The sequence below is a fragment of the Mchenga conophoros genome, linkage group LG9 (assembly GCF_057382185.1).
Source record: "Mchenga conophoros isolate Kocher_MC1m ecotype Shallow Benthic linkage group LG9, M_conophoros_male_GT1.1, whole genome shotgun sequence".
NCBI classification, from domain to species: domain Eukaryota; kingdom Metazoa; phylum Chordata; class Actinopteri; order Cichliformes; family Cichlidae; genus Mchenga; species Mchenga conophoros.
The window spans coordinates 34,608,704-34,630,796 of NC_140534.1; the positions used below are offsets into that span (position 1 = coordinate 34,608,704).

At 42.3% G+C, this 22,093-nt stretch overlaps 2 protein-coding genes across 2 annotated transcripts; both read right to left on the reverse strand.

The window, feature by feature from the left end:
- Positions 1-623: 623 nt before the first annotated feature.
- LOC146567763 (uncharacterized) lies at positions 624-4,715 on the reverse strand. The gene is made up of 4 exons (XM_085287778.1): positions 4,541-4,715; positions 3,133-3,230; positions 2,203-2,799; positions 624-1,550 (listed from the first exon to the last, which is right to left on the reverse strand). Exons 2-4 carry the CDS (start codon positions 3,148-3,150, stop codon positions 990-992), a joined length of 1,176 nt encoding a protein of 391 aa, XP_085143904.1. The 5' UTR covers positions 3,151-3,230; positions 4,541-4,715; the 3' UTR covers positions 624-989.
- A 3,580-nt stretch (positions 4,716-8,295) lies between these two features.
- On the reverse strand, positions 8,296-21,596 carry LOC146567764 (uncharacterized). Its single transcript, XM_085287767.1, has 4 exons — positions 21,313-21,596; positions 17,637-17,713; positions 12,246-12,842; positions 8,296-12,003 (listed from the first exon to the last, which is right to left on the reverse strand). Exons 2-4 carry the CDS (start codon positions 17,652-17,654, stop codon positions 11,443-11,445), a joined length of 1,176 nt encoding a protein of 391 aa, XP_085143893.1. The 5' UTR covers positions 17,655-17,713; positions 21,313-21,596; the 3' UTR covers positions 8,296-11,442.
- Between the last annotated feature and the right edge of the window lie 497 nt (positions 21,597-22,093).

Genomic DNA, 22,093 nt, shown 5'->3' on the forward strand with positions numbered 1-22,093 from the left:
GGCACCGGCGCCAGAGGTGGGGTTGAACACACAGACCGTCCACTGGACGCCGTTAACGTGCCCACCCTCAAGGCCCTATATGTATGTGTTATGAGAGTGTGAGTAATGTGGATGTCTAAGCTGTGAGATAAAATTGAGGCACAGGTGGCCAGAAGGGGACAGGGGGTGGGGGGGATGCCTCCCCTGTCCCCTGGTGACACACCCGCACCCCAAAGCCCTACTTGTGTGGGTGTGTTGGGAGCGGGAAGAGGGAGGCAGCCGGGGATGGGGAGGAAAAGAAGGGAGGAGCAAGATGCCCCTCCCTGGGGCCAGCTCCCCCACCCTAACATTCAATCATCTCCAAGACTGCACAAGACAGTAGACACCCAGGTTAAGTTTATTCTCACCTCTCCCCCACCTGCAGAGTGGACTCCTGCAAGGATGGCACAAGCTCCCCGTCAGTTGAAGGGTTCATTATGATCCAATGATAGGAATGATTTCAGCCATTGTCATGATGATGTTTGCACAGAGCAGATAATGAACATAATTGCACATTGGTAACAGTGAAACAGTAGATTTGGGGGGAAAAAGCAAAAAAAAAACGCAGTTAAAATGAAATGTAAAAAATAATGTTTCTATGCACATCTGCAGTTTAGAAACATGTCAGTTTGGTAATATAAAATAAAATGTATTCCTATAACTTTTATATCCTAAGAGAACAAAGATTAAAATGTAACAGGGATAACATTTTAGAATATTAAAATCCCTCAAAGGAAAAAAAACTTGATGTACACATCTATACTTGCAGCTTCCTATATGTAACATCCAGGATTATTCACTGCAGGTCCAGAAAGCAGAGCTAGCTCATCAGATCCAAGTGTGACATCAGCTGCACTCTTTACAGGAGACTCCAGCTGAACTCTGTGGAGCCTGATCTCAAGGTTTTTAAGTCTGACCCTGAAACCAGAAGAGGATCTTTCTGCCTCTGCAGATTCATTGTGATCCAGTGATCACTGTCCTGCATGATCACGTCGATGGTTGCGTAGAGCAGATAATGAAGTGAATGTTTTTGCACATTGGTAACAGTGAAACAGTTTATTTACAGCGTGGGATCGTTTGTGTCTGGAGTATGAACTGAGATTCTTGAAGCTTTTGTCACACTGGTCACAGCTGTAGCTCCCTTCAATGTGTGTAAGTTCATGATTGTTACGACTCCCTGAGTACGAGAAACTTTTGTCACAGTGTCTGCACTTGTATGGTTTCTCTCCTGTGTGGACTCGTTTATGCACTTTAAGATGATCTGCAGTGGTGAAGGATGACCCACACTGGTCACACACGTGCTTTTTTACCCCACTGTGATAGATTTCATGTTCTTTTAATGCACTTGGTGTGGGGAAGCCTCTCCCACATTCTTTGCAGTAGTTCATTTTGTCTCCAGTGTGTCTACGTTGATGTAGCTTTAGGTTCTTTTCATTATTGAAAGTTTTTCCACAAAGGTCACAACGCAACGCTTTCCCACCACCACAGTGGCGACACGGTTGAGAACTGGATCCATCTGTGTCGCTCTGCTTCTAAACAAAGACACGACGACAGTGTAAGTCAGGGAATTGCTTCAACATTTTTATCCAAAGCATCATCCAAAGGAGATGTTGCAACACAAACCTGAGACTCTGTGGAGAAAAAAAAAAGAAAGAAATCTGCTTCTACTTTTGACTACTTCTCTTTCTATACCTCCATGTGGTGTTGTCTGAGTGGTGATACCTATTGCTCAGGACAAAACTGTAGCAGCTTCCTGCACCCTAATGGTGTCATAAATAAAACTGACTGTGATGATGCTGAAGCGGGCAAAGCGACCAGTGAGGAGGGTATACTGGTGGCATCTGCCATCTGTTGTCTTTACCATAGCAGGTAGCAGACTGAAGTTAGATGTTAATGAGTAATTACTGCAGGTTGAACAGGTCATGGATGGAACATTAAGGTTCACAAGACATCACACATGGAGGACTGGGCGAGTTGCTGACTTTACAGAGCAGCAGGAAAACCAGCTGAACCGAGCAGAGAGTCCAGAGTGTGGAGAACTAAGCTGAGCAATGAAATAAGAGCTGAAACTCATGCAGCGCTGCCTTCACATGCAGGAGAATTGCCAACATACTAACAACTGAATGAGCAGAGTTGTTCCGAACAGTCAGCTGAAAATGACAAGATAGAAATATAAATACAAACCTCACAGTAACTGCACTTGTAGAGTTTCTTTCTGCTGTGGATCTGTTCGTGTCTTCTCAGGGAATTTGGCTCTTTAAAAGCCTTCTCACACAGGTCACATTTATAAGGTCTCTCCTCAGTGTGGGTAAGCATGTGCTGCTGTAATTCATAGTATGTCAAAAACGGTTTCAAACACTGATCGCAGCAGTAAACATCTTGCCTGGTGTGGATGCGTAGGTGAGTATTTCGGTATGTTAGATGAGTGAAAGTTTTCCCACAAATGTCGCAGCTGTACGCCTTAGTTTCAGAGTGGGTAACTTGATGACGCCGTAAGTTGCCTCTGACAGTAAAAGCTTTGCCACACTGATCACAGCTGTACGCTTTAACTCCAGTGTGGGTGACTTGGTGTTTTTTTAAGTTTGCAGGCTGTCTAAAAGACTTTCCACACAAGTCACAGATGAATGGTTTCTCCCCAGTGTGGATGAACAGATGATGTTTTAGCTCAGACTTCAGAGTAAAATTCTTCCCACACTCATCACAGCTGTATTTCTTCTCTCCCTTTCTTCTGTGAGGTTTGTCGGCCTCCTGAGAGCGCTGACGTCTCGCTCCATGTTGGTCCTGCAGTGACAGAGATACAAACAGAGGCAGTGAGTGAAATGCAGTCGTGGAACAAACTGAAACTGCGTCTGTAATCAAAATGACAATGAGGAAATTGTTTTGCTCATTGGGAAAAAAATATACCATCTGAAAAAATTATAAGTGCAGCTGATTATATTTTATTTCAGTGTCCTGATAAAATATGATCTTTGTGCTTTCTTGTAACTCCTGTGGTTTTTATTTGTGAATGTAGCTTCTGTATGTGTGGAGGAGCCCAGGATGGAAAAGATAAAGCTGCTGTTAACAACCAGCTGTGCACAGTTTCAATAACAGTGTAACAGATGTTTTTCTCACCATCTGTGTTGAGCTCATTGTTTCCTCTGTAGTGGCTGAGCTGAGTCCAAATGGCTGAAAATGTTCCTCCGTCAGATTCTCCTCCTGCTGATCAGCTGCTGGGACACAAAAGAATATTTTTATGTATTTGATCTCTGACAAAAAGAAGCAGAGCAAACACAAACCAGAGAAAGCAACATTTAGAAGATTCATTTGTTCCAGCAGCTGCAGGATGGTTTCTACAGGCTGAGGAACAACAGTCACTGCAGGAATCAACATCTGCACATTGATTTTCTGTTAGAGGAACAAAGTGAATGCAGACACACAGACAGGCTCTCTCCAAACCCTCAGAACAAAAGCTGTCCAGCTTTGTGTGTCTGTCAAAATGCTTTTTACAAACCCTGCTGGAATCAGTGTTGTTACAGCTGCAGTCAAAGCAAGATGGAAACAATGAAGAAGGAAAGTTCAAATCTACTCAGACTAAATGTCAGACTTGATCCCTGCAAGCAGGCACAAACTAAAACTCTCTTTTGTGAAAACCAGTGTTGGTCAAATTACTTGAAAAAAGTAATCAGTAACTAATTAATGATTACTTCCCACCAAAAGTAATCCCGTTACTTTACTGATTACTTATTTTTTGTCAGTAATTAGTTATTTAGTTACTTTTTAAAAACATGATTTACACCCTGAATAGGTGATAAAGCGACAGCGAGTCCATCATATATAATGTCATCAAGTGGAAAAGTCTCTTTTTAAAATTTGTTTTATTAATTTTAATCTTTTAACTTTATGCATCGAGCAAAATTTAATTATATGCAACATTCACTGACTGGAAGAAATTTGTTTAACATTTAAAATAACTTGAAAAAAAGTTATCGGATTACAGTAACACATTACTTGTAACTGCCCATCTCTGGTGAAGACACTGAAGCAGTGGACTGATGCAACTGTCTGTAAAGGCTGCTGATATTCGCCCTACTTACTCCCTCATTCCTGCAAGCTGCCTTCCACAATGTCTGTATAAACAACTCTCACCCATGTCAATTTATAACTTTTCTTATTTTATTTTATCGCTCACTTCCTCTCATGTGTTCATCCACAGCAGCTGGACAATAAAGTTATAGTGACCCTGATACTGCAGCAGATCGCTCTGATTTCCTGTTATCACTTAAATAGAAACGAGGCTGTAGAGGTTTGGTGCAGGCAGAAAAACAGCTGCAGGGACAATGAAAAGACTTTTCTGCTCCAACTTCTCCCAGCATGCTGAGCTAATGATTAGTTGGTGTTTTTCTCCAAACACTCTCTCACTCTTCTCTCAACGTGTTCACAATAAACTGTGAACAGACACCGAGGAGAGCAGCAGAAGACCTCATTCAGGAGCTAAACTCAACATGAACTGAACTCACAGTAAAGTTAGCTCGGTGCTTACCTTTAGATGAGCCCACAAACCGAGAGAAACTCCGCGATGAAGCTGCAACTCTTTCCAAACACAGGAAACAGATCAGGGAGCAGAGACCCACGTGGTTCACGCTGATCTCAGCTACGATCCAGGAGACAAGGGTGGGCAGATCGATGCAGATATCGATCAGGACGTTGGTAGTGGTTTATGATCGATACTTTAGTTCGTTTCTCTCCTCTAAGTTCACTACTTTACTCCCGTTTCATGAAAAAGCAGCTCTCTCTGCTCGACTCCTCTCCTGCGCACACACTTTGCTCCGCCCCCTTCTTCCTGATCTGCTTTGATTCGTCCGGTGCGATCACGTGACTCGGCTGCCCTGAAGAAAATACATTTTGGCTGCAGAGAGTGAGAAAGAGGAGCAGCATGTGGAGATATTTCACAGCTGTGTGTGTGAAGAAAAGTTTCTGCTGTGGCAACACCACCAGTTTATAAAGACACAAAGAAGAGCAGCAAAAGAAAGTCAGTGAGGAGGGAAATCCTTCAGACACACCCCCGCACAGAGGTCAGAGGTCACTGACAGAGTCCTTTCTGAAAGGCACAGAACATCCAGGTCGCTCATTTAGTGCTGAGAGTAAAGTTTCATTTCAAAGTGTTGGTCGTCATCATTGTTGTTACTTGAGCAGATTGATTATTTATAAACTAAATGCAGACATTAAAAATAACACATTCGTCCCACTGAAGTGTTACATTAATTATTTTATTGGAGGCATGAATTCTCAGCAGGGCTGGGATCATACCATCATGTGACTGAAGGAAGCGGGGCAGATGTTCTGTAATGTTACAGGCCAGAACACAGAGAGACGGGGAAAAGTGAAGAAACAAGCGAAAACATAAAATGTGCATCTGACTGCATCTCAGTGATATTGGAGACGTCAAAGCTGAGTGAAAAATTTATCAAAGTAGGAGTTGGAACTTTCAGCCATTTTCCACTGTGGAGGACAAAAGGTTTCAAACTTGTCCAGGTCTTAAAGCTCATGTGTGTTGCAGTAGATGTATAAAAATATGGCTTTTTTGAAAATAAAAGAATAAAATTGCTTCCTTGAAAAAGACTAAATTTACAGTTCAGTGTTGAATATTACATCAAACAAACTGTGTTTTGAATAGCAGAGAGTCATGTGAATGTGCGCTTGAAGGCTGTGACGGAGGTGTGGTCCCTGACTCAGCTGCAGGGGAGGAGTGGTGCAGTGACGGGTGGGGGCGGTGCCGGGAAGGCAGGTGAGGACAGAGCTGGTGGCATTTGAACTAATGACAACCTCTTTCCCCTTTAGTGAAGCGAGAGACCAGAGAGAAGAGAAGAGCAAAAGCTGAGACGTACAGGACAAGTGAACACGCTTTATGTGTATGCACATATTGTATCTTACAGGCTTTCGTAATGGAGCTGCAGAGTCTGAAGGAGGGCCCCGTGAAGAAGTGACAGATGAAGAGCTGCGTTAAGATCCCTGCATTTAAAAAAGGCTTCTGTCAACTTGATGCCAGGGACGTTGAAGAAACGAGAGCTATTGCTAACTGAGAATTCAAGTCAAGCAAGTAATCAGTAGTTTATCATTTACCGATTACTTCCTCAAAATGCTACATACCACAATGCCAATCAGATTACTTCTTCCACGTGAGGGTGAACGTGTAACGATGCTGGATAAGTTAAGGTTTGCTGCATTTTGGTAAATATGTGCCCAAGTGTGGCTGTGAAACCAGGGCGAAATGAAACTTGCTCTTGTTAAATATTCTTAAAACTGCTGTGTTGTATGCAGTGGCCGTCCTAGCCTGTTTGGTGCCCTGGGCGAACACTCCCTTTGTCTAAGGTTTATTTCTGGGATTTCGCACAACCCAGGATTCAAATCATGAATACATAATGGGCTTGGATTTACAACATTATAAATGAAATGTGCTCTACTTGGAAGCAGCCGGGCCCCCTCCCCTTTCGATGTGTTGTGTGTGAGACTTTAAGAATCAAACTGTAAATTACAAATTGTTTTTGATCCCTTTACCCCTGGTAATAAAGTGTATATTTGCTTTCTTACTCTTCTTATATTTATTGTTTGTTTTCCGGCACTGCTGTAACTGAAACCTCGTCGTCCCGTATATACTGGACTGTATGTAGCAGAGATGACCGAGGGCTCTCGCGCTCACTTTATAGAACTTTGAAAACCCATCGGTGCAAATTATAAGTTTGTATCATGATGTCTGGTGTTTTTGTGTCTGTTGGTTTGTTTTTATTTTGCAAGTTGGTTATTAGATGCCGCTCCAGCCAGCCAGAGAATCGTCGTCGCCCCGCCCTCTCCCCCCTGTGCCGCAAGCAGCAGGCGCACCTCACAAAGGGAGGGCGCCCTTCCTCTCAGCAAACCGATCGTGCCCTTTTTTTGTTTGCCGATGCCCGTGATGCCGCCCCGGGCAACCGCCCATGTCGCCCGTATCAAAAACCGCTACTGGTTGTATGTACAGTTCATTGTAACCGATGTAACTTTCTATAAAGTGGTTTCAATAAAACAGAAAGGACAAATAAAAAGACAAAATAAACTACTGCATAACTAAATGAGCAAATACAATAATGTAATTTAAAGGAATTTAATAATGTAGATTTCTGTGGCCTAAAGGCATTAATTTTTCCATTATTTTTGCAGAAAAAAGAAAATTTCCCTTGCCAAAAAATTTAACAGGGTTATAATCGGGTGTGTAAGAAAGTGGGGAGGGTTTTCATGGCTTACTATCTATAAAAAATAATAATAATAAAATAAAGATCTGGTTTCTACTATGTAGATTTTCACCAATCACAGGGGTCCCAGAATGTAACCTCTGAGATAATCTAAGGAATACCGTGTGAAAATTGCTTCCATACGTAGTGCTTTGACACATATTAATGTCAGCAGGCTAACGTCTTGATGCATTCCCAATCATCCAGGAAAGTAAATCTCCAAAGGTTGATTCTGTTCATCTGGACGCAGCGTTTTCAGTGGGAGAAACGTTTCGTCATTCATCCAGGTGACTTCTTCAGTCTCAGCTGACTGCAGGTTTTCCCAATCTTATAATGACTATGCATAATGATTGGTTTCAGTCATTATGCAAATGTACTGTTTATAAGATTTGGGGAAACCTGCAGTCAGCTGAGACTGAAGAAGTCACCTGGATGAATGACGAAACGTTTCTCCCACTGAAAACATCCAGATGAACAGAATCAACTTTTGGAGGTCAGCAGGCTAACACACTTTGAATGGTGATACATTTTTCCGTGAGTGTATTTCTGGTGGTTCCAATGCCATAATAGTTCACACATCAGAAGATCACTGTTTCCACTGAGGAAAGAGACAAATGCCTTTGGATGTGCTTCAGGGAGAGCATCCGGCATTAAAAATAAAAGCTACCCAAAGAAATCTGTGGAACAAGGGAACAGCCAAAAGCAGCTACTGTAGTTTAAGCATGTTAGTGTGGCAATATTAGTACAGCTGAGACTCCCATCCCACCAGGATTTTCTGCTCTCCAGACTTCTCATTTAATGATTATTAAATCAACCTAAGCCTCTCCCACATTCATTACAGTAGTTTGTTTGAACACATTTTAATTGCACGTTTGAAGGAAACCTCATCCTTTTAGCATTGTGGAGTGGAGTGGAGTAGAGAACAGCCAAATCTCCTCCCCTGAATAAACCTCCACCTGTGCCACTGAAAACAGTTAAATTAGTTTGAATCTAAAATCATGACTCCAGCTATTTGTTGTGAGACCAGTTGTTTATTTTCACACCGAACTGTTTAATAACAAGAACTTTACACAGAATTAATCAAATTTAACTAATGCTTTGACAATACAAACTTAAAATCAACAAGCAGAAATTTACAGCTCCTGAACATGTGGATCATAAAACAACGTTTGGACTTCAGGGATACAGTAAATACACTCAAATGAAAGGAGGAGCCAAAAGTAGAAGTTAAATAGAATTTGAATTAACTTTAACAAAAAAAAAGAAGTAATCTGTAATCTTTTAAAATGGTCCTGATGTGTGCTGCTGTTTTTTACTTTTAACAATTCTTTGCTGCAACTGTGAATAGGGCTTTGGAGTTGACGTCACGGGAGGGGGCGTGGCCACGATTTTGGGTTGAGCCGCCATGTTAGTAGGCCAAACAAAGGGCTACAGGAGCAACAGCACATGGAAACATCAGCTATGGCTCGCACTTGCTGTGTTGTCGGTTGCAATGTTATATTGCACGATTGGGAAGGGAATAAGGAATAATCTTTTTATCGTTTCCCCTGCTGGAAGCAACGTGAGGGATCTCATGTATGTTACCAAACGAAGACGTCAGGCTTTGATAGCAGCGGTGAGACGAGCTGATATTGAGTTTTCTGCCATTATTTTTTGTTGATGTGCTCCCGACATTTTCATTTCAGTATGTTCATATTGCTCTTTATAGGCTCAAACATCCTAATGTGTGATCCAGCAGAATTATGTTCTGTTTGTGGAGTAGCTTATCGGTGACAACTCCTCCAGACTAGCAGGTGGAATTTGCCTTTTTTGCGGACGGCTCCTTTTGCCTTTCAGTGCAGGCGGTGTGTTTATGTTCTCATCTAGAGCAATTTTTGGGGCAGCTGCTGAGGAGAAGTCAATGTTATGTGTGACCTCTGGCTGTATCTTGGTCATATAGTCAACCTACTCACAACGTGGAGGCTTAAAAATGGCCAAATCTTGTACCCAACCGTCTGTGAATTAGATGTGCACCTCCAGGGATTTATAATTCCAAAAATGATGCGCTGACTCCACAGACAAGGTACGACAAGGTATTAGGGTAGGACAATGGTGGAAGGTCTCCAGGGTTTCTACTCCACTGCCGTATTTTATACGGGTCCACAACCGATGCATGCTATTGTTTCCAAGTACAGTCTCTTGGCGCCGGGCTCAATCGCTCTCGATACAGTCATTTGACTTTTGAGCTGATTTTAAGCATGGTTCTGGCAGTCGTCCTTCCAACACAGTGTGTTTGTTTTGATTCGTGGCCTTCTCAAATGGCGCCGTGCTCCCACAATGCATTGCGGCATTACGTCAACTCCAAAGCCCTATAGAGATCGACAGACCACATGACTTTCGCGCATTGCATGCCGGTAACTCGTGGCAAAACAATCCAAGTACCGCATCAAATGCAAGCATTTGCAGCACCGCAAAACGTTCATTCTCCGGTTCCAATAAATTCTTGCTTTTTCTTTGCCCCCCAAAAAGGTATGTACAAAACGAAGGAGAACAATGCCGGTCTGTACAAAGACAGACTTCATGAAAAGTCAAAGATAAGATACGAGGAAAAAAATCAAACCAGTGAAAGTGTTAGATCCTTACGAGCACACAGAGGGACAAAATACGTTAGCGTGCTGCCCAACTTTCACCACGCTCATATTTATAATCATACAGTTCTTGGAGTGAGTGCATACACTCATGAAGTTTAGTAACTTCAGGTCACTGCAACAAGCCCAGGTACAGTTTACCGACGGATGGGTGCAGGACCTTGAAATGCACCGTGTAGAACGAAAGACCATCGTACGTATCATAAGTTTACCAGTCTCACAAATCTTCTTCATAAATACACATTCGTTAACCGTTTATTAATAGGACCTTTGAGCTCAATGGTAATTAATTAGTAGTGGAAATAATTTCTGGTTCATCACAGAAATGTAGCAGTGACAATAATATTGTATGCTGTAATCGTACTGGGCAATTAGTGATACAAAAAACCTGTTTTATCCTGTGTATAAAAGTAAATGTTTTTGTCAATGTGCCATAATAACAGAAGCGAAACACAATATTGTGTCAGGACAATTCACTATTTATGCACAATAAACAAAGGAGCATAGCGCGACAATTTCTGTTCAGCGCCAGACTTGCTTGTAACCTATATCACCAATTATGTTATGAAAATGACGTATTAACTACAACAGCAGACTGACCTTTGTGTAAATGCTTGGAGCAGACTAACCTGTGAGCTGGAGGGTTCTGGGACGTTATATTTGATCTTTGAATGGCTGCAATCCAGTCGCCTCTTTGTTACTTCGGAAACATGGCTCGAACAATTTCTCTTCAACGACGTAATCCGATAACAACCGATCTCTTTACCCGTCGGCTTCCCGTGGCTGTCATGCGACCGGCTATTGCAGTTAATAATACAACAGCTTCTTGACATTTTTGTGTTTCTTTTTATCGCTGTATAACTGATTTCAATTGAAAGCCTGCGTGCGCTAGTACCGCTTGCCACGAGTTCCCAGAATTCTTTGCGGTTTTACCCCTGAGTGACGTCACATTTTCAATCTCTATAAGAATGTGTTCTTTGACTGATTAAATAATGGTTACACTGACTCACTGCTCCACCTTCTGGTACAAACTGGTATTACATGGAAGTACAGCCCAGCACCAGTTTATCTTGAGTTTCTTTTTTCTGGACACAAAGTCACAGCGGTTGTTGTTGCCTCAGAAAAAAAGTTAGATTTGGGGAAAAAAGCAAGAAGTTAAAATGAAATGTAAAAAAAATGTTTCTATGCACATCTGCAGTTTAGAAACATGTCAGTTTGGTAATATAAAATAAAATGTATTCCTATAACTTTTATATCCTAAGAGAACAAAGATTAAAATGTAACAGGGATAACATTTTAGAATATTAAAATCCCTCAAAGGGAAAAAAAACTTGATGTGCACATCTATACTTGCAACTTCCTAAATAACATCCAGGATTATTCACTGCAGGTCCAGAAATCAGAGCTAGCTCATCAGATCCAAGTGTGACATCAGCTGCACTCTCTACAGGAGATTCCAGCTGAACTCTGTGGAGCCTGATCTCAAGGTTTTTAAGTCTGACCCTGAAACCAGAAGAGGATCTTTCTGTCTCTTCAGATCCATTGTGATCCAGTGATCACAGTCCTGCATGATCACGCTGATGTTTGCACAGAGCAGATAATGAAGTGAATGTTTTTGCACATTGGTAACAGTGAAACAGTTTATTTACAGCGTGGGATCGTTTGTGTTTGGAGTATGAATTGAGATTCATGAAGCTTTTGTCACACTGGTCACAGCTGAAGTTCCCTTTAACGTGTGTACGTTCATGAAGGTTACGATTACTTGATTGTGAGAAGCTTCTGTCACAGTGTCTGCACTTGTATGGTTTCTCTCCTGTGTGGACTCGTTTATGCTTTCTAAGGTCACATGCAGTGGTGAAGGATGACCCACACTGGTCACAGAGGTGCTTTTTAACCCCACTGTGACAGAGTTCATGTATTTTTAATTCACTCGGTGTGGGGAAGCCTTTCCCACATTCTTTGCAGTAGTTCATTTTATCTCCAGTGTGTCTACGCTGATGTAATTTTAGGCACCGCTGCTGATTGAAAGTTTTTCCACAAAGGTCACAACGAAACGCTTTCCCACCACCACAGCGATGACAGGGTTGAGAACTGGATCCATCTGTGTCGCTCTGCTTCTAAACAAAGACACAAACACAGTGTAAGTCGGGGAATTCCTTCAACATTTTTGCAAGAATTAATAAATAGCACATTAGAATTGATGAACTGCCCAGCACTGCCGTTATATGCAGTATAATCCCTAACAGGCAAACAGTTTATTTTCTAGAATTTTTCAAAACAGTTTCCTGTTCGTCATTTCCTTGTTTTCTTTCTGTCCTGTCAATTAAGGTCAAAATAAATAAACGAGGAAAATAAATACCTCACAGTAACTGCACTTGTAGAGTTTCTTTCTGGTGTGGATCTGTTGGTGTTTTTTCAGGAACCGTAGAGTTGTAAAAGCCTTATTACACAGGTCACATTTATAAGGTCTCTCCATAGTGTGTGTAAACAGGTGGTGGTGCAATTCTGTGTCTGTTGCGCACTTTTTGCCGCATTGATCACAGTAGTAATCACCATGTAGAGTGCGAGTGGGTAGTTGTATATTTTGGTATCCTAACTGGCTGAAAGTTTTTCCACACATGTCACAGTCCTCCACCTTAATTCCAGGGTGGGTAACTTGATACATCGTTGAGCTGCTACACTGAGTGAAAACTCTGCCGCACTGATCGCAGCTGAGCGCTTTAACTTTGCAGTGTATGAGTTGGTGTGTTTTTAAGTGTTCAGGCTTAGTAAAAGATTTTCCACACAAGTCACAGCTAAATTGTCTCTCTTCAGTGTGGATGAGTTGATGACATTTCAGGTTAGACTGCCCAATAAACTCCTTCCCACACTCGTCACAGCTGTATGTTTCCTCCGCCTTATTTCTGTGAAGTTTGTCGGCCTCTTGAGAGCACTGACTTCTCTCTCCATGTTGGTCCTGCAGTGACGGAGATACAGAGGCAGTGAGTGAAATGCAGTCCTCAAACAAACTGAACCTCCCTCCATTAACACTTTTGAAGATGCCAACTGCCACTAGAATTTTAGATGATTCCCTAAAATATTTAAATACAGAAACAGTGACTAGATCAAAAGAAAGAGGACAATATGTCTGTGAAGGCTCTCAATCATCCAGGTCATCGTAGTCAAAGGAGCTTGCAAAGAAAAGCGTCTGGACTTCTTTAAGTTTCCTTGAAGACGTTTCACCTCTCATCCGAGAAGCTTCTTCAGTTCTAAGAGTAACTGGTGGAGAGTCCCAGATTTTAAGCCCTATGGGAGTGTTCCCATGGACGCTGTATTGATACTCTATGTAATCACACCTTCACCAAAACCTTGGCTGGTTGTGACCCATGACCTTTTACGATTAGGTAGAGGATCAAAAGGGTGTCCATGGATCTGATTTCACTTTTATCTAACATATATATATTCCACATGGCAGTACCTTTGTCTTCTTACATGAAGATAATAGAGTTAATGATTTGTCCGTCTAAAGCAATGGTTCCCAAACTTTTTTTTTTGCTAGGCCCCCCTTTGTTTGACAACACAAATCTTCACAAAAAACAAACAAACAAACAAAAAAAAAAAAACACATCCTCCAACCACACACACATATTTTGTTTTCAAACTTCATTCATGACTTTCTACAATGGCAGATAGAGACAAAATACTGTTAATCTGACTATCTTCAGGTTTTACACACTCACACATAAACACGCAGTTACTGTCCCTCCGTGTAGAAAGGCAGAAGCGTCACTGTGTCATTATCTTACATGTAGTTGTTTTCAACATAGTTATCAATAAATTTTTCAAAAATGCCTCTCTGTGCAAAATGGGTTCAAAACATAAACAACTGTGGGATCCTGTTTGTCCGTGATTTGGACAGGGGGAACAATGATGAAAAAATATTGCCGTAAACAGTTTATTTTGCAACACCACTAAACAAACGATAGTGTAAAATGTTCTTGAAACTCTCAATTTACCTGTCATGAATGAAGACCAGAATAAACAACTAGCCTCTGAAATAATGGTAAAGGAGTTAGAAAATGCCATGAGAAACCTGAAAGCTAATAAATCGCCAGGAAGTCATGAGTTCACATCTGAATTCTACAGGGAGTGCAGAATTATTAGGCAAATTGTATTTTTGAGGAATAATTTTATTATTGAACAACAACCATGTTCTCAATGAACCCAAAAAACTCATTAATATCAAAGCTGAATGTTTTTGGAAGTAGTTTTTAGTTTGTTTTTAGTTGTAGCTATTTTAGGGGGATATCTGTGTGTGCAGGTGACTATTACTGTGCATAATTATTAGGCAACTTAACAAAAAACAAATATATACCCATTTCAATTATTTATTTTTACCAGTGAAACCAATATAACATCTCCACATTCACAAATATACATTTCTGACATTCAAAAACAAAACAACAACAAATCAGCGACCAATATAGCCACCTTTCTTTGCAAGGACACTCAAAAGCCTGCCATCCATGGATTCTGTCAGTGTTTTGATCTGTTCACCATCAACATTGCGTGCAGCAGCAACCACAGCCTCCCAGACACTGTTCAGAGAGGTGTACTGTTTTCCCTCCTTGTAAATCTCACATTTGATGATGGACCACAGGTTCTCAATGGGGTTCAGATCAGGTGAACAAGGAGGCCATGTCATTAGTTCTTCTTCTTTTATACCCTTTCTTGCAGCCACGCTGTGGAGTACTTGGACGCGTGTGATGGAGCATTGTCCTGCATGAAAATCATGTTTTTCTTGAAGGATGCAGACTTCTTCCTGTACCACTGCTTGAAGAAGGTGTCTTCCAGAAACTGGCAGTAGGACTGGGAGTTGAGCTTGACTCCATCCTCAACCCGAAAAGGCCCCACAAGCTCATCTTTGATGATACCAGCCCAAACCAGTACTCCACCTCCACCTTGCTGGCGTCTGAGTGGGACTGGAGCTCTCTGCCCTTTACCAATCCAGCCACGGGCCCATCCATCTGGCCCATCAAGACTCACTCTCATTTCATCAGTCCATAAAACCTTAGAAAAACCAGTCTTGAGATATTTCTTGGCCCAGTCTTGACGTTTCAGCTTGTGTGTCTTGTTCAGTGGTGGTCGTCTTTCAGCCTTTCTTACCTTGGCCATGTCTCTGAGTATTGCACACCTTGTGCTTTTGGGCACTCCAGTGATGTTGCAGCTCTGAAATATGGCCAAACTGGTGGCAAGTGGCATCTTGGCAGCTGCACGCTTGACTTTTCTCAGTTCATGGGCAGTTATTTTGCACCTTGGTTTTTCCACACGCTTCTTGCGACCCTGTTGACTATTTTGAATGAAACGCTTGATTGTTCGATGATCACGCTTCAGAAGCTTTGCAATTTTGAGACTGCTGCATCCCTCTGCAAGATATCTCACTATTTTTGACTTTTCTGAGCCTGTCAAGTCCTTCTTTTGACCCATTTTGCCAAAGGAAAGGACATTGCCTAATAATTATGCACACCTGATATAGGGTGTTGATGTCATTAGACCACACCCCTTCTCATTACAGAGATGCACATCACCTAATATGCTTAACTGGTAGTAGGCTTTCGAGCCTATAAAGCTTGGAGTAAGACAACATGCATGAAGAGGATGATGTGGACAAAATACTCATTTGCCTAATAATTCTGCACTCCCTGTATGAAGCATTCAAAGAGGATCTTATTCCTATACTGAGAAAAAACATGCAATCTTCGCCTTCGCTGAGAGCCAAAAGAAGTTTGGCTCTCAGCGAAGGCGGTCGCACTTTCCTCCTCTCCTGCCCTTATCTTCCCTGCTTTGCTTCTTATGTCCTTGTCTTGTCTTGTGTTTTTACTTTTCCTGGAACACTCTCTCACAGTCTGTTTCTAAACCTAAAAGAGGAATTATGGATTTGATCAACTGGTCTTTGAATGCAATTGACACCCCTTTCTCAACGAGAAGTCTGGGCTTGGGTGAGCCTGAGTGCTGAAGATATCTACCTATTTGGAACCATGGTAACAGGGTTCTGGCTGATCGGAGCTGGCTTGGCCCTGACTTATCGAAGAATTAAGAAAGCGGAACCGGCTGTTCAAACCCCCACAAGGCTGCCCGCTGGGATTGGAACGATGGGAGAGGCGTGAGTTTCTCAAAATGGGCTCATTGAGTGCAGCACGGATAAGATCTTGGAGAGGCTACGGCTGCTGTGAATACTTGAATAAGATCTCTGACTGCAGACTGGATACATCTCGGAAGGGCTAGCCCGGAATAACATCTCTGGGCGCAAATTGGATGACATCTCGGGGAGGCACACTGCCGTGGGTTCTCAGAATCGGCTCCTTGAGCACAAGAAATGACAACATCACAGAACGCAAGTATGGCGAAGCTCGCGGCTCTCCAACGGGAGATTGAGAGACCAGTGTTGGACTGTAGAACTGCTTTGAAATTCATATGAGCTGTTCGCACTAAAGTAAAAAGCTCCATTACTTCATGCGGAGACCGGATGCGCTGTCTACACCGGCTCTCTCTCACCCTTTACCCGCCCCTGTTGCTTGTCTTGTGTTTCTATGGTGTATTGATAGTCATGTGCTTTTTGTGCTGAGGTGTTTTTTCTGTTATCAAACTGTTCTCCCACTAGGAGCTCAGTCTGAGTGGAGTTTTTTTTCTCCTCCTCTCACCTCATGTTATGTATTTTCGTTGTTTTTTTCCTATCAGCCTACCTTTCTGACGTGTCTCCCCAATGTGATGTTTGTGTGAAGTTGGTCAGAAGGTTCCTTTGTAAGTGCGCATGCGCCATTAGCGTGCTGCCTGCTGTAACCCTAATTTCCTTCGGGATTAATAAAGTATTCTGATTCTGATTCAATTGGGCACTTGAAAAGACACAAATCCCACCTACCTGGAAAGAAGCAATTATATCTCTCATACCGAAGAAGGCCAAGGATAAGAAAGAATGTGGGTCCTAAGGCCAATTTCTGTACTTTATGTAGCTTACTGTATCTATACATCCATTGTGACAAAACGAATGGAAAAAATACTACTAACCTGATACATAATGATCAAGCTGTCTTTATACATAAACGTCAAAGCCAGGGTAACGCAAGACGCACTTTACACATAATGAACTAAATACAACAACATGCAGTTTATTTAAAAACTTATACGGCATATGCTTTCCTATAAGTTACATGGCTGATTTTAACCCTGTATTGCCTAATCGAATCCTAGATAATTTGACTACTTAATTTCTTCCAGTTGCCTTTCTTTGCCCCACTATTTCCTGTACACTGTCTTTCCTTTGACCCATGTGTCCCACTTGTACTGACACTTCTTTTTCTTGCCTTTCTCAATTTTATGCCGATGACATCCAGCTGTGCACGTCTTTAAAGGCTCATCAGATAAATGAGCTTCTAGCCTAGTTGAGGGAATAGTGACGGGCTCTCCAGTAATTGCTTTGTTTTAAACTCTTGCAAGTCTGAGTGTAATGTCTTGTAAAGTAATGCACAGGAATGTGAGATGTGAGAACCACAATGAAAATAACATTACAGAAGAAAATTGTGTATTGGAAAATTTCTTATATTAAGAATTGTGGCTTTAATATAAAACTGATTAACAGAACATGTGTTTCATCTTTACAAGTCTTGTTGCTTGAATTTCAGTAATGCATGTAGGAACAAGGCTAAATCTGGTGCCAGTTATAATGCTAATCACACAGCAGCAGCTGATAAAGTCCACACAGTTTCTTCCTCACCTTTTGTGTTGAATCCATCGTGACTGAGCTGAGTCCAAGTGGCTGAAAATGTTCCTCTGCTGCTCAGCGGTGATCAGCTGGGACACAAAACAGATCTTTATTAGGATTCCACTAGAGCTGCAGCGATTCATCAAGTAACTTGTTCATAAAAAAAAATTGCTTCCATGACTACTTTAACACTGTGGCTCTCAGTTGTCGACATGTAAGCGCTTCGTTGCGGAAATTTAGTGCATTAAATTAAACAAGTCACACTGCTGGAGCGCTGTACAAGCAGGATACTTCATTCACTGGCAGTCTCCTACATGCCTTCACTTCTGCTACATGCAGGGGTCCGCGGGGTTAACATAAGGGCATAACATATGCATAGGACAAGGAAGGGTGTATGTTAGCATACAATGAAAAAATTCTTCTACAGTTTCGTGACTGTTTTACTCATATTTGTGACTAAATACAGACATGCAATGAAACAGATCTACTAGCACATGATAATAAAATTTTACATTAAACCCATGCAGTCCCCACTTTTGAAATAAAGTTTGCAGATGAATTGTTAACTTGGTTTGATAGTGTTTAAATCAGGAGGCTTGCTGAAGGCTGACAACAGCAGCCCTACATTATATGACCGTGATGCCTTTGAACATCAGGGGTGAATCTAAAGGGGGGCGTGGGGTGCATTACACCACATTTGTTTCAGGACTTTAGTAGTGTTAGTATAATTGTATTAAATAATTGCATATTAAAAAAAAGTAAAAATATACACTACTGGTCAGTAATTCCTACAAGTGTTTCAACTTTTCTGGATCATTTCCAGCCCCCTGTGTCTGCATAAAAGCAGTGTTGGAACACACTGTGGTACCATACCCCCACGAGCACCAGCTGAACAGTATTTTACTGCAGAAAGTAGTGTGTTGCAACAAAAATTCCAAGAACAGGGAATCAACAATGGAAGAGAGACAGACCAAGATAAGACTTCAAGCCTTGAGCTAAGAGAAGTACTGCTGGGCCATGAAGCACCGCCATCATTCTCCTAGTTATTAATAATCTCTGGTTCTCTGTCACAGCATGTCTTTGTCATGTCTTTCTCAGTTCCTCACACCAACAGGTCTCTGCAGAAGGCTGCCCCTCTCTGAGCTTGGTTTGCTGGAGATTTCTTCTTGTTAAAAGGGAGTTTTTCCTTTCCACTGTCACCAATGCACTTGCTCATAGGGGTCATCCGGTGTAGGGTCTTTATCTCATAATATAAAACACCTTGAGGCAACTGTTGTTGTGATTTGGTGCTACATAAATAAAATCAAATTGAACGGAACTTCTTCATTCAGCTGAAAATCTTCTGTAAACAAAGTAAAATCAAACCCAACATTCAATCCACAACATGATTAAAAACATTCCTCTTCTCCCAAATCAAGAGCTGCACATTAACTAACCACCACAATATATTTGTCTTATTATACTCTATGCTTTTAAATATTCTGCTCTCAAAGGAGGCGGATGCATCTTTCACCCTCTCCTTATCTTCCCTGCTGCTGCTTCTATATCCTTGTCCGGTCTCGTCTGACTCTAACCCTGAGAGCCTCTCATTCTTGCTCTTGTTCTCTAAAACCTAAAGAAGAAGAACTGTGGATTTGATCAACTGGTCCCTTAATGCAATTGACAATGTATTCTCGATGAGAAGCCTGGGTTCGGGAGAGCCCGAGTGTCCTGGAGGGACGTTCCCTGCCGCATACATGATGGACGGTTGGCAAAAGTGGCACGTTGTGTGCCTAGCAGGACTGTCTATTGAGGACATTGAAGACATCTACCCATTCAGAACCATGATAACAGGGCTCTTGCTGATTGGAGCTGGCTTGGCCCTGGTTTATCTGAAATGGAAGAAAGCGGTGACTGCTGTTCAAAACCCCACAAGGCTTGCCGCTTTGACCGGAAATGTGGGAAGAGCTGTGAGTGATCAGTCTGTTCTTACTGAACCCAAGATGGGAAAGAGCTTGGAGGAGCTGATGAATCTTAAACGGCAGATACACCTGAAGACCAGTGATGGACGCTAAGAACAACTGTAAAATTGATGCAACCTGTTTGTTCTAAAACAACATATCCATCATTTGTCATGTGGCCACCCCACCACTCCCGACAGCGCCAGCTGAATGCTTGAAGGCCGAGGCTGACAATGCTTGAAGGTTGACGCCAACGAGAACAACAATTCTTCCACGAGATACGATAACGGGAACGAACTGACTCTCCTGCCCGATCCCTCAAGGCCACCCGCGTAGGCTGGGGACTGTTGATCGTCACCTAACAGGTGAAAGGACACTTTCTCAGGCTGAACTCAAGACTGTGTGCGACACGCTCGCACACATTTACAATGATACTGATAAGCCCTCACCATCACCCTCCCTTCCTCGAATCCAACACCTCCTCCCATCAGATGTGGACAGCGGCTCATCAGGACGTGCGGTCGCAAGATTGCAGCATCCCAGATGCAGCTGTGTACATTGGCATACCCCCCATGCTGCTTGTGTTGTGTTTCATAGTGTTATGGTGTGATGATATCTGTGCTTTTAAGTGCTGGAGTTTCTGTCTTCTCCTCATGCTGAGTCCTTTTGGGGAAGTAGGGGCAGAAATTCTTTTTTTCTCCTGATCTGCCCTTCTGTGTTACACATTTCATTATTTTTGCTACCTAGCCTGACCTGTCTCCCCAATATGAAGTTTGTGTATTGTATGAACGGTCGGCAAGGTTTGTCATCTCAGTTGCAGGAAACTGCAACCAACAAACAAAGGCATCCATTCATCAATTAACATTGTTTGCTTTCATCTCTGTTTCGTTAGATTTTGGTAACATCTTCCTGTTCATCACTTTACAGCAGCCACACTCACTACAATGAGACTTTGTAGGAGTTCAGTTCCTCTCATGTGCTCATCCACAGCAGCTGGACATTAAACTTTATTGTAATCCCACAAAGGAAAAATTCACTTGTTGCAGCGGCACAATGGAAAGGAAGGAAAGAGGAACTTGAGATGTATGAGAAAACAATAAAACAAAATACATGAATGATATACATGATGATACATGAAAATGAATGAAGAAGAAAAATTAGCTGTGTTTATGCAGGTGTTCAGCCTCATTAACAGCTGCTTTCTAAACAGGAAGCAAGTTCATGTGAGCTTTGGTCTCACTCTGAGAGTACACAGATCTGCCAGTAGGGTGGTCTAAAAGATGTTTCTACACTGCACATGATTTAGAGATACATAAATATTTCTATCCGGAGTACAAACCACTTCATGTCAAATCTAACGTTGTTAAGTGACTTTTCCAACAGTCTGTTGATTTACTCCTGAGGCTGACCTAACAGCACAGGCTTATTGTCTGAGAAAAGCTGCCGATGAGCCAAAAAACCCTTCAACTCTGAAAAGTCAGCAAAGAATAAGAGAGAGAGAGCTGGCATCAAGGTTAGAGACACTATCTCACAGGAACAAAAGAGAGAGAACACCAGAGGGATTTGCTGCTTATCTCTTTAGAAAACGGGTCCAGGGCCACATGTTCACCTGGAAAATAAAGTTATAGTGACCCTGATACTGCAGCAGATCGCTCTGACTTCCTGTTATCACTTCAAATAGAAAGACCTCATTCAGGAGCTAAACTCAACATGAACTGAACTCACAGTAAAGTTAGCTCGGTGCTTACCTTTAGATGAGCCCACAAACCGAGAGAAACTCCGCGATGAAGCTGCAACTCTTTCCAAACACAGGAAACAGATCAGGGAGCAGAGACCCACGTGGTTCACGCTGATCTCAGCTACGATCCAGGAGACAAGGGTGGGCAGATCGATGCAGATATCGATCAGGACGTTGGTAGTGGTTTATGATCGATACTTTAGTTCGTTTCTCTCCTCTAAGTTCAACGCTTTACTCCCGTTTCACGTAAAAACACCTCTCTCTGCTCGGCTCCTCTCCTGCACACACGCACACTCTTTGCTAGTGATGGGACGTTCTGTATCGAGGCTTCGGAGCGTGTGTCGAGTAATGGAGGGGGCGTTTCCGCGAAGCGCGTATCGTGGCTTGCTTCATTTATGGGAGGAGCTGAAAATGATGACGTCCGAAGCCTCGCTGCCCGGCTGTACCACGTGACTGGTTCATGAAGTGGTTCGAACTTTGCCGCGAGATATGACAGCGATATAAACCCCTCAGACTTCATTCAAAATGTGGGTGTTTGATGGAGAGTTGTTAGTGAGAGTTTGGAGACCGTTTGGAGGTTTATGAGAGTGAGGAGAGAAAGTCAGGAGAGAATGGAGCCAGCTAAGAAGAGGAGGATGTCCTCCCCTGTGTGGGAACATTTTGATCTTATTCCTCCCAACAAGGTATGTAAATTTCTACAGAAGATGTATTTTCATGATACTGATGGTGCAATACAATTTATGTTGAGCTGTCTGTACTTTTGTACAAGGTGAAGTGTTTGCTATGTGCCA

Coding starts and splice junctions, on each gene's coding strand:
- LOC146567763 (XM_085287778.1), bottom strand. Junction 1,551..2,202: donor ACAAGTGCAGTTACTGTGAG/GTTTGTATTTAT, acceptor GTCTTTGTTTAG/AAGCAGAGCGACACAGATGG.
- LOC146567764 (XM_085287767.1), bottom strand. Junction 12,004..12,245: donor ACAAGTGCAGTTACTGTGAG/GTATTTATTTTC, acceptor GTCTTTGTTTAG/AAGCAGAGCGACACAGATGG.